Source organism: Ovis aries, chromosome 3 (assembly GCF_016772045.2).
Source record: "Ovis aries strain OAR_USU_Benz2616 breed Rambouillet chromosome 3, ARS-UI_Ramb_v3.0, whole genome shotgun sequence".
Taxonomy (NCBI): Eukaryota; Metazoa; Chordata; class Mammalia; order Artiodactyla; family Bovidae; genus Ovis; species Ovis aries.
Window position 1 is genome coordinate 87563641 of NC_056056.1, and position 12445 is coordinate 87576085.

The following is a 12445-nucleotide window of genomic DNA, read 5'->3' on the forward strand; positions in this document are numbered from 1 at the left end:
GACATGACTGAGCGACTGAACTGAACTGAAAAGCTTGATGTGACTTTCTTAAATCCCCTATGACACCTAAAAAGTGAACCACCTTTCTCCTATGTTAGCAAAAATAACTTTTACCAGGTGAGTGCGCCTCCCTGTTAGGAATGTAGAATTGTTCGCTGTTAGGAATGTACAATAGTTTGTATAATCTAAGCAATTTCAGATCTTCAGATTCTGTGGTAAATAAAGCTCAGATACTGAAAAGAAATGGGATTCCGAAAACAGAGCAAGTTATAAGACACGACATGAAATTCTGTCCTCTCATTTCACGTGCGGAGGTTAAGGGTGGCATGAGCGTCAGACATGAGGTGGACATGCCTGACTCTGGACTAGAAGTGCGTGGCCCAGGCAGAGAAGAGACGCTCACAAGTCCCTCCTTTCTGGGGAAACTGTAGTGTGGTTAGACCAGAGACACAGTTGGGCACTGTTCCTGGCTTTACCGGAAACTCGAGAGAAGTGACTACTTTTCTGACTCTCCTTATCCTTAAAATGTGCGGGATGTAGCATGTGATACTCAGTTATCATTCTGAAATGTCTGTTATTTCTGGAGGGCAGAGACAGGAGGGTCGAGCCTATTGGAGGAACATGGACCTATTATTTCTTGGAGGGAAAAGGGGAATAAAAAAAATTAAAAAGCAGACCCTGGGGATCCTTCTGCCCAGGGCTACCCTGGACACTTGTCTGGGCCTTGACCGGGTGCCACAGCACGGCCCCACTGTCACCAGCACACATTTGCAAAGGCCAAGGAGCCCTGCTCTCACCTGGAGGGGCACGGGTACCAGAAAGGAGGCAGGGTCGGGTCCTCTCTGAGCAGACTGGTTGGGCCTGTCAGTCACTAGGGCTGCCCCGTCCTCCTGTCTCCACCCACTCTGGGGGGAGCAGAGTGGGTGGAATTCTACTGTCAGAATGAAGGGAGAGTCCCAGGACTTGCCAAGAAACTGCTGGAACTGCAGAGGAGGAACAGAGAGTGCCTCCGGGAGACCTTGTGTTGACCTGTGGAAACACGACCGCTGTCTACACCCAGGGGATAATTTCCCGCAGTGAAGTGTTTCCACATCGTCTACCTGGCATTACCTAAAAGGTAAAAGGTAAAACATGTGACAAAAGTGGGGAATTCTTTTCTATTTTTGAGTGAGACTGAATTACGTCAGTTTTGACGTTAACACTTTAAACCATGTCTATGCTTTGTTGTTCAGTCGCTCAGTCATGTCTGACTCTGACACCACGGACTGTAGCCCACCAGGCTCCTCTGTCCACAGAATTCTCCAGGCAAGAATACTGGAGTGGGTTGCCATGCCCTCCTCCAGGGGATCTTCCCAGCCCAGGGACTGAACCCATGTCTCCTGGGTCTCCTGTATTGGTAGGCAGAGTCTTTGCCACTGAGCCAGCTGGGAAGCCTGTTCTTACTGGTCCCTAACTGGCAGCTTTCCTTACCTTCACACACAGGGCAGCACTCCCCCTCGGGCATGTAGTATCTCTCACAGCTCAGCTCACCACACTGGGCAGTGAAGCAGATGGAAACACCCCCTTGGCATTGGCAGAATCGACAGTTGTCCATTCGAAACATGTCTCCATCACTGTACTCCATGTTGTTGAACACGCAGGCTGGCTTTGTTTCTAGAGGAGTTAAACAAAGCATATTCAAAGTCATTTCTGAGTGGTGTCCTTCCATGTTTTTCAAACAGCCTCTAGAAAATACTGCACAAGGTTAAAATTTAATGGAACTTTATTAAACTCAATATAATTTTTTACAACAGAAGCAATAAAGCTATGCAAAGTACAATAAAATAAAATACATCATTATTCTCATTATAACAAGGAATCAAAATTCCCCTTAGTAAAATCTATACTGGCTTCTCCTTACCCCAAATAAAAGTAATTATTTGACCATGAAACTGACATTTCTGATATGTGCTTTAAAAACATTTAGTTTTGTTAAACAAAATGTGTGTTTTGCTAAATCACTGTCTATCTCAAGTAAACGATCTTGAATCCACATTACGTTTTGTTCTGCCTCAAAAAATTTATTTAGGCCTCTTAGGTTATGTTTCTGTTTCTCCAGTGTTTTCTCTGAAATTCTTTTTTCTATTTAGTTAATAATCTATAATTATAATAGTGCTTGGCCTTTAAAAAACACTTCCTACATACATTACTTCACTTCATCCCCAAAACAAAGGTCTGATGTAGAAATACTTATCCTGAGTATAGAAGTGAGGAAATCCTAGGTAATTTGTGCAAAGTTATACATTTAGCAAATGATAGGAGAAGGAAATGGCAACCCACTCCAGTATTCTTGCCTGGAGAATCCCAAGGGCAGAGGAGCCTAGTGGGCTGCTGTCTATGGGGTCGCACAGGGTCGGACACGACTGAAGTGACTTAGCAGCAGCAGCAGAAGCCAAAACCGTAGCTCTTCAACTAAAACCCTGTACTCCTCCCACTGTGTTTCAACACTATGTTTTCTGATAAGGACTCAAAACCCTGCATTTAGAATGATAATGATATCAATGATTTAAAATTTTTCTCTGCATGAAAATACTCTCCCCTAAATCCACTCCTTAACTCTAATTTTGGTTGACTTAAAAGAACTCCCTCCAAATAAAGACATCAGAAGAAAAGGAAAACTACAGATCTATAGCTTTTATAAATATAAACATAAAAATACTCAAAAAAGTACTACCAGACTGAATCCAGCAGCATATAAAAAATATCATATACCAAGTGAGATTTATCCCAAGAATGCAAGGTTGGTTTAACATCCAAAAATCAATTAATGTAATTAATTGACTATAATGTAATGCAATGTCTATAGAATAAAGGACAAGACCATAGGATCATCTCAACAGACACAGAGAAAACATCTGACAGAATTCAACACCCTTTCATGAAAAAAAACATTCAACAACTTAGCAGTAGAGGTGTTAAACAGCAACTTGATAAACAGCATCTATGATGTTAGCACATCATACTTAATAGTGAAAGCTGAATGCTTTTCCCCTTAGCTCAGGATTAAGACAATGATGTCCACTCTAACCACTTTGATTCAACTTTGTACTGAAGGCTCCAGTCAGGGTAATTAGGCAACAAATTGACATAAAAAGCACCCATATTAGAAAGCAGGAAAACTCTTAATTGCCAACAACACGATTTTGAATTTAAAAAGAAGAAATCTACTAAAAAACTATTAGAACAAAAAGTTTAGCAAGATTTCAGGGTAAAACTGCAACTCCAATAAATTGTATATCTACGCACTAGCAATAAATGACTTGAAAATAAAGTTAAAAAATTCCATTCACAGTAGCATCAAAAAGAATAAAATATTTAATAATAAGTCTAAACATAAAGTACAAAACTTGTACTCTGAACACTAAAAAACACTGTTCAAAGAAGATATAGAAGCCCTAAGGAGATGAAAATATATTCCATGTTCATGGACTGAAAGATAATACTGGCAGGATGAAAACATTCCCCAATTGGTTTACATATTCATTCAATCTCTATCAAAATTCTATTTTTTTCTTTTGTAAAAACTGACAAGTGAATCCTAAAATCAGTAAGCAATTCAAGGAACCCAGAATTGCCAAGACCAACTTGAAAAGGAGAACAAAACTAGAGGACTCGCACTTTCTGATTTTAAGACGCACTACAATGCCACAGTATCAAGGCAATGTAGTGCCTGACGTCAGGACAAATACACAGTTCAATGGAACTGATTAAGAGTTTAGAAATAGACTCTCATATTTAGTGACCTTTAACAAGAGTGCAATCTGACATTTGACATATGCATGAACTTGTACCCAGAGAGAACAGTGAAAATAACCCAACTGAAAAAGGAGCAAATATTTGAACAGAAATTTATCCAAATAAGCTACAGAAATGACCAATAAGCACTGAAAAGATGCTTAACATCATTACTTATTAAGGGAATACAAATCAAAGCCACAATTCATATACTTGGATGGCTAAGATGAAAAAGATATAGATAGTAACAAACGCTGATGAGGATGTGGAGAAGTGGAAACTCTCATACATCTTGGCGATTGCAGTTGTCTTGAAAAAACTGTTTGGCAGTTGCTCCAAATATGAAACAGAATTACCCGAGGATCCAGCACTTCTACTCTTAGATGCACATCCAGGAGAAATGGAAACATCTACCCACATAAAACATTGTACACAAATGTTTACAGCAATGTTATTCACAGTAGCCAAAAAACAGAAAAAGTCTAAACATCAACCAATTGATGTACGAGACACAAAATGGGGCATACCCACTAATGGAATATTGCTTGGCCATAAAAAGGAATGAAGTTCTGATATATACTACAATATAAACGATCCTGGGGAACATTACGCTAAGCAAAAGAAGCCAGTCAAAATATACCAGATATTGTATAGGATTGTACTTATGTTAAAAGCCCATGACAGGCACATCTACAGAGACAGAAAGTAGATTAGTGGTTTCCGAGCGCCGAAAAATTGATGCTTTTGAACTGTGGTGTTGGAGAAGACTCTTGAGAGCCCCTTGGACTGCAAGGAGATCCAACCAGTCCATCCTAAAGGATATCAGTCCTGGGTGTTCTTTGGAAGCAATGATGCTAAAGCTGAAACTCCAGTACTTTGGCCACCTCATGCGAAAAGTTGACTCACTGGAAAAGACTCTGATGCTGGGAGGGATTGGGGGCAGGAGGAGAAGGGGATGACAGAGGATGAGATGGCTGTATGGCATCACTGACTCGATGGATGTGAATCTCGGAGTTGGTGTGGACAGGGAGGCCTGGTGTGCTGCGATTCCATGGGGTCGCAAAGAGTCGGACACGACTGAGCAACTGAACTGAGTGCTGGAAAGTCTGGGGGACATAGGGGGTGACTTAAAGAGCTTGGGAATTCTGGGGGGATTGATGACAATGTTCTAAAATTGTGATGACAATCACGCAACTTTGTGAATACATTAAAAATCATGGAATTGTGCAACTTCACTCAGTGAACTGCATGGTATGTGTCTCTGTAAAGCTGGGAAAATAAAAGTAATTCCAAGGTTAAAAAAAAAAAGTTCTCCTGAGCTAATGCAACCTATTTAACAAGGTAGGAAAAACTGGATTATGACATACATAAGCCATGGGCTTCTCTGTCCTAACATCATTTCTCCATACGTTACCTTGCATGTTCGAAATACGTGAGATTTCCACTGCATTTTGAGTATATTTACATTTGTTTTGTACTTAGACAAACTAGTGTTTTCTAATTTGACTTTATAACAATGCTGTTGAGAATAGAGAACAAGTATTAACATCTACTTCTTCAATGAGGAAAATGAAATTTACAGCGATGAGGAAGCTTGCCTAAAGTCACATCATTAGTGTGAGATGATCTGTGTGCATGTATTTTCACAAAGGCAGTAAATGTGCGTGTCTGAACCTTTTCCCTAGTATTGGCTGGATATACGATTCCCCCCCCCACCCCCCGGCAAGAAAACTCATGTCAGAAAGAATCATCTTATTACAGCTCAGAAGTCTATATGCTTTTACCTAACACACTAAACTGAGCTGGGATTGGAAGGAACTGGGCAGTTAAGCCCCAAGTTCGAAAGTGCAGGAAATGAAGCACTTTTCGCCAATCAAATCTGCATGCTGTGGAAGGAGGCAAAATACTGCCTTCTATCAAAATGCTGAGCTTCCGTTCAAATTGAAGAACATTTTTTAAGAAACCAATCAGTATTAATTACCTATCTGCCTTCATCAACCACAACGACCATCTGGGTGAAGCCACAAATCTTGGTGCGAGATTTGAAGAAGTGAGGAGGAAAGGCTGTGGTTATGAACAAAGTGGCTCCAGATGAACTCGCTTTTATGGCGGGTTGTGCAGAAGCTTGAGTAGGAGGAGACGAGACTGACAAGGCGGCTAGGGCAGCTACGGTTCACTAGCATAGGCAGAGAGCATGGGAGTGGAACTGAGAGAGATGGTGAGTCCCAGAAAACACAGCCTTGAAAACACAATTGATTCTTTAGGATTAAAAACAAAAAAAACAAAAAAAAACCCCATGATATAATGAAATCCCTGTTTGATGCTGAGACAAATTTAGAGAAGCTCTTCAGAAAAGTGCACGATAAAAATGGCTGGCAGTATTCTTTGAGGAGCAATGACCAATTACTTCTTCACCTGCTGGGGACAGAGATGAATTTCAGAACCATAGGCAGGGTACCACTACCTCTGTAAGAGGACATTTTCCGTGGACGGAGAGAAGAATAATATTACAAACAGAATAACTTACTATGCAACTTGCACTTCTCAATGCATAAAAGTACATATGCACTGAGATGCACAAAATGTCTTTTTAAAGATTTCTGCATGTTTTTTGTGTCTTCCCAATTAAATTTTATGTTTCTCAGTTCTGGAATCTTCTCTTCGCTCTTTAATACATTCCAGAACTCCTGAAAAAGAATTTTATAGTATAGATTGCTAGTAAGTTCTATTGCCTGGCCAAATCATGCTGATTGGCAGATGGTGATAGATATATAATTTTAGCAAAGGAAAAGACTAAAATGTAGAACTTCACATCAAATGTGAAAATGGAGGGGAAAAGTCCAAATAAGTATCCTTCTGTTGCTTTTTCTCTTTCATATCTCAGTGAAAAATGGCTGATGTCTTGCCTCTGGTCTCCTTTTTCTGGGGGTGAGTGGTACAGGAACAAAGTGGGCAGACTTAAGTTAAAAAAAGAGATAACTGCATGACAAATGAGAAATGTCTGAAAATTTCTCCATAAACCAACAACAAACTGATGGAATCACAAAGGCAGGGTAGATGAGCTTCTAGATACGTGAAGGAAGAAACCACCTTTTCTGTGTGGGGGAAGCCGGGCGTGTGTGCTGGAGCATACCGGATAAAGGATACTTCAGGATAAGAGAAGGGGAACAGTGCTTACAAAATAGGGCTGCAGAACAGTGTGTCACTCTTATGCAAAATTAGGTTGGTAAGGCCCACAGAACACAATGGATGCTCAATAAATGCATACTGCATGGAATATTCCTTTCAAAGTGCCATATCCTCTCCATTACTGTAGGAGACCTTGCATCCCTAGAGACATTATTGAGTATCACTGCTATGCAATGGGTTCTCAACAGACGTTTCCATACTAACTTTTTTATTAACAAAGCGAAGGTCTGAGTCTGTTCTTTTCTTAAAGATTTACTTATGTATTTATTTTGGCTGTGGTGGGTCTGGACTGCTGTGCACTGGCTTTCTCTAGTTGCAGCAAGTGGGGGGTTCCTCTCTAATTGCAGCGGTCAGGCTTCTCACTGCGGTGGCTTCTCTAGCTGCGGAGCAAAGGCTCTGGGCGCTCGGGCTTCAGTAGGTGTGGCTCCTGGCTCTAGAGCACAGGCTCAGTAGCTGTGGCACACAGGCTTAGTGGCTCCAAGGCATGTGGAATCTTCCTGGAGCAGGGTTTGAATCCATGTCCCCTGTATCAGCAGGCAGATTCTTAGCCACTGGACCACAAGGGAAACCCAAGGTTTGAGTTTTCTAGGCCCAAATTTTACACAAGGAGAAGCTGACTTTGGGTCTGGCTCTTCTGTGACTGATTGATTTTACATGTTAGTGTCTGATGCTGGAAGAGTCAGTGGCCACAACACTCAAATGGCTATGACACTCAAACCATGGTGTTCCAGTTTGGATTTCTGTGCATTTTTGTATGTTGGAGACCTGATCATATCTAAGCAACCAAATGATCGCTTCCATACTCTGAGCATGGATGACTGCCCTATTCAAACTCAAATGCCTCTAGAAACAAGTGAACTGGGCCAGTGTAAGCCAGTAAGATGTACTATTACCAAATGGAAGAGGACACACGTCCATCTAAAGTAGAGGCTGTCACTCAACCCCCAGTGACGGATGAAAAAACATGTTTTTGGGCCAGAGCAGACACAGAACCATTTCCCGAAGAAGATGTGGCATTATTCAACACTGTTGTGGAGGTCATCCTTCCAGGTGATGATACTGATGTCTCACAAGTTCACACAAAAGGAGCACAAGCTCACCACCTGCTCATTAGGTCTCTCTAAACAACAGGGTTCTCATTCAGCTACTACCGTGCTGGTCCTCCTTTCAGCCCTCAGTTACAGACTGCCACCATCTGATGGGCAACTCAGCCATCCTCCCCCCCATACAGAACCAAACCCAACAGAAAAGAGGAGTAACATTTATGGAGAATGTTCTTTCCGTCCATTCATCTAGGCCAATGTTTTCAAAACTCGGGAGTTCTTAAATTCTCTCTTTTTAATCTTCTGTTTTCACTATAATGCTTATCTTAAAAAAACCAAAAATAATGCAAGCATATGGATCACCTGGATGGCAGCTAGGGAACTGAGTGCTGGCAGGTAAGCTCCGTTTCTTCACATGGGGTTAGACAGCAGCCCACTGTCTCCTGAATTGGGGTTCCCAGATCTACTCCAATACCTTCCTATGGGCAGAGGGGGAACAGCGGTGGTGGGGGCTAAGGGGTTGGGCAGCATTCTCAAAATCAAGAAACAGATCTTCAGGCATTCAGGTTCCAGATGGGTGTTCAACTCACCCCTGAAAACTGCCTTCATGGAGGTGTATTTTAATATTTTGCTTCTACTTTTTATTGGGAAAAGCAGCCAGAGGAAATTGGGAGTAAAGCAACTGAGGACACAATTTACTGCGTCATCCAGTGCTCTCTTTTCAAAAGTTTCCACACGAGGAGAATGCTGCCCTGTCTGGCAGGTTTCTTGTCTCTAAAAATAAGAATTGTGGGTCCGATTCTATCTCCCTTTCCACTTTGCTGGCCAGGACGCCGGGGGCCTAACCTGACATTTAACTCCAGCAATTACATAGACAGATGCTATGGCCTGCACACCTGTGGGCATTTCCTTTTCGCTTTTCAACTTTTACATACAACTCTACAGTCTGACTCTCTTTTCTCATTAATATTTTACTACTATTTTACTGTGTCTGCTCTTAGTGTAAAATTGCCTCAAATCCTTTGTGGATAAGTAAGGCTTTATATATATACATATAAGGCTTTAAAAATATGTATACATAAAATAGACCCCTGCTCTTCCGGGCAATGATACTGAATTTTTGACAGGTAATACCTTCTATGTGTGTATGTATGCCAAAAAAGTGAAATACAGACTCTGAGATAGAATTCCATAAATACTATCCTATGGAATTTTAAATCTTCAGAGTATTGTAGTTTCTAGTCTCACCTACAATTAATGACTAATGCAGTAACAGACAAGCTATAGCAGGACAAGAAGTAAAGCAAAGATCACCCAACTAACTTATGGTGGCAAGAAAGAGGCAAACACCAGAAATCCTGTTACTGCTTTGTTGTCTCAACATTTTCTCACAGTAGAAGGCCTGCTCCTGAAGTCTGCTGCTGCTGCTGCTGCTAAGTCACTTCAGTCGTGTCCAACTCTGTGCGACCCCATAGACGGCAGCCCACCAGGCTCCTCCATCCCTGGGATTCTCCAGGCAAGAACTCTGGAGTGGGTTGCCATTTCCTTCTCCAATGCATGAAAGTGAAAAGTGAAAGTGAAGTCGCTCAGTCGTGTCTGACTCTTAGCGACCCTATGGACTGCAGTTCCTGAAGTCAGGGCTCTATAAATGGGAGCAGACCCTGGAGATTTATCCAAGGCCACTGAGGTCAACCAGTCCATCCTAAAGGAGATCAATCCTGGGTGTTCACTGGAAGGACTGATGCTGAGGCTGAAACTCCAATACTTTGGCCACCTCATGCGAAGAGTTGACTCACTGGAAAAGACCCTGATGCTGGGAGGGACTGGGGCCAGGAGGAGAAGGGGACGACCGAGGATGAGATGGCTGGATGGCATCACTGACTCGATGGACGTGAGTCTGAGTGAACTCTGGGAGTTGGTGATGGACAGGGAGGCCTGGCGTGCTGCGATTCATGGGATCGCAAAGAGTCGGACACGACTGAGCGACTGAAATGAACTGAACTGAACTGAACTGAGGTCAAATAGGGGCAGTAATCAGCTGCCCAAACTGCATCACATTGGGGTGAGATGTAAAGTGAATGTCCTGATGAGAAGGCCTGACACTTGGGTTTCTATAATTAAGAAGCAAAGAAAGAAGAAAGATACTCCACTTTCTCACCCAGCGGATACAACAGCAAGTTGTATTACTAGAGGTGTTATTTCCAGGGTATAAGAGACTTCAGATTAAAGTGTGGGGCAGTAAAAGATAGTGGATTCTCACAAAGTAACTCCTCTATGGGCTGACAATTAACAGCCACTCTAGAGGGAACTAAGGCGATATGAATCAGATCACTTGCTTGCTCAACCAGCCACGCGTCAGAACCCAGGTGCCCCACGAGAAACAGGCGATGTGCTCATGTCACAGACACAAGGACAGGTTCCCTGTTTTCTGGCAGTTCAGATTCTAGGGTGAGAGAGAAACACGGAGAGGGGTGAGTACTAGAAGGAAGCACATCTGAGATGCTGGGAGCCCAGGACAAAGACCAACTATTTCGGTCCCAATGGTACGAGTTAAATATTCACAGAATATCACTTGCAGTCAATTCGCTTCAGCAGGAAGTATCAGAGGCTTGGCCATTTGCTGGTGGTGAAGACATTACTACCAGCTGGATGATAAAGCAGGTGGGGAGAAGTACCGAGAAGAGTCTATGTGCGTGGAGCCTGCCCTGTACCTCCCCCATGTGCTTGAAGTCAAGAAGCAACGTCCTGCTGTGTCCAGGACAGTGAACAGGAAGGAGGCACACAGAATCATAGACACTGTTTGCTCTTGAAGCACAATTTCTAGTGCTTCACACACAAAACCTGACTTCACTTACTGTTATTCTCTCCATTTGACAGATGTGGCAACTGAGGCTATACAGCTACTAAGTGGAGGAACTGATTTTCAAACTGAAGCCATTCAGTTCCAGTCTGTGTTCTCTTTTAACCACAAAGTCATACCACCAGTGCTTCTTTAAGTGGGAAAAAAACCAAAACATGTAGCCTCTGGCCTGAAAACTACAGGACTCAGTGAAACAAGCCTGGACTTTTCATACAACCCTTTCTTGTGGGGGAGGGGCAGCTTGGGAGAAGGGCAGAAAACCTTCTGAACCCTGATTTCTTACAGGCAGCAGTTAACATGGACGCTTCTATCTGTATAATTTTGTTGTATTTGTCCACATTCAAAGTCATTTTCCTTGTGTGTCTAAGTACTGACTAAATAATGCTTTCTAAAAATCACTGACAGTTCACTTGCTTGAGTTTATTCTTTGCTTTTCCGAAAATTCTGATGGAGGAGCGTGATTTAGGCTCTCCTCCCTTCTAGCATCTAAATTCAATAAACACCAGGTCGTCACACACCAAACCCTCTGCTGAAAGGTGAGAGGGAGAGAGGTGGATTTTTTGTGAAGGAATCCTGGGGCTGAAGAATGGCTTTTTTGGCCCACAAGTTTCCGGCTTTAATGAGGACAATACTACTGACTAGCGGCTGGCCAGAAGTGTTTCCTCTAAGCAGAAAAAGGATGAACCAGAGGAACACGGTCCTTTCTCTTTTCAAACTGTGGTCACTCCGTGGCCTAATGCCACAGCGTGGCCTTAGTTACACAGACTACCTCCAGGAGTAGCGGGATGAGGTCTTCCGACTGGAAGAACACAGCCACATTTTCTGTGGTTCTTTTCCTGCAATCCCAGAATTTCTCAACTACTGACACACAGCAGACGGTGACGGCCACGTGTAGTCTGCGATGACCTTTTCAAAAATGCCTTCTCTACAAGATGGAATGAGGCTTCCCTTCCTAACTTTCCCTACCTCGTGGTGGGGTCTTAAGCAGCTATCCTGAGTTTCATCAACTCCCTGAGCATGTTGTCTGCCTTTTAAAAAGACAGAAGCGGCTAGATTGAACCCTCCCTCCTCCTCCTCCTGCACAAATGTATGCTCGCTGAGAACAAGAGAAACCCCACGTACCATTAACACATTCAAAGACATCACAGCACTTTCCAGGTGTCCCATCTCCACGAGAGACTATGCGGGGAGTGGATCCCACCTCACACACGGGGAAACCACATAAGCCAGAGAGACACTCGCATCTGAAACCAGAGAAAAGGGAAGGAAAACCCCGTGAATAAACAACAACACAGAAGTTGGGAGACCACAAACAAAGTGGCCGGCACACTCTTCACCCCTCTCCATGACACTGTCCTGTGTATCTGGTGTCACCGGGGGAACGGGGAGTGGGTCCTAACATAATCGGCATTCCAAATAACTAAGGCTCATCTCCTTAGTATACGCCCAGAAATTTAACATTAACCATTTGGACAGAAAAATTCCTAAAATGCATTACTTCATTTCTTACTTAACCAGACTGGTATTGAGCATAACAGACACTTTCTTGATGACATACATTATCCTGTCTCTCCAGACA

The 12445-nt window shown here is 42.8% G+C and overlaps 1 protein-coding gene across 4 annotated transcripts in view; it reads right to left on the reverse strand.

Moving 5' to 3' along the window:
• The window catches only part of CRIM1 (cysteine rich transmembrane BMP regulator 1), a 210045-nt gene that overhangs the window by 81048 nt on the left and 116552 nt on the right, over positions 1–12445 (reverse strand). For all 4 annotated transcript variants that reach the window (XM_060412267.1, XM_060412266.1, XM_027966933.3 and 1 more), the window contains 2 exons: positions 11989–12110; positions 1471–1653 (listed from right to left, as the gene is read on the reverse strand). In XM_060412267.1, coding sequence (XP_060268250.1) covers positions 1471–1653; positions 11989–12110 — 305 coding nt within the window. The remainder of the gene's footprint in view (positions 1–1470; positions 1654–11988; positions 12111–12445) is intronic.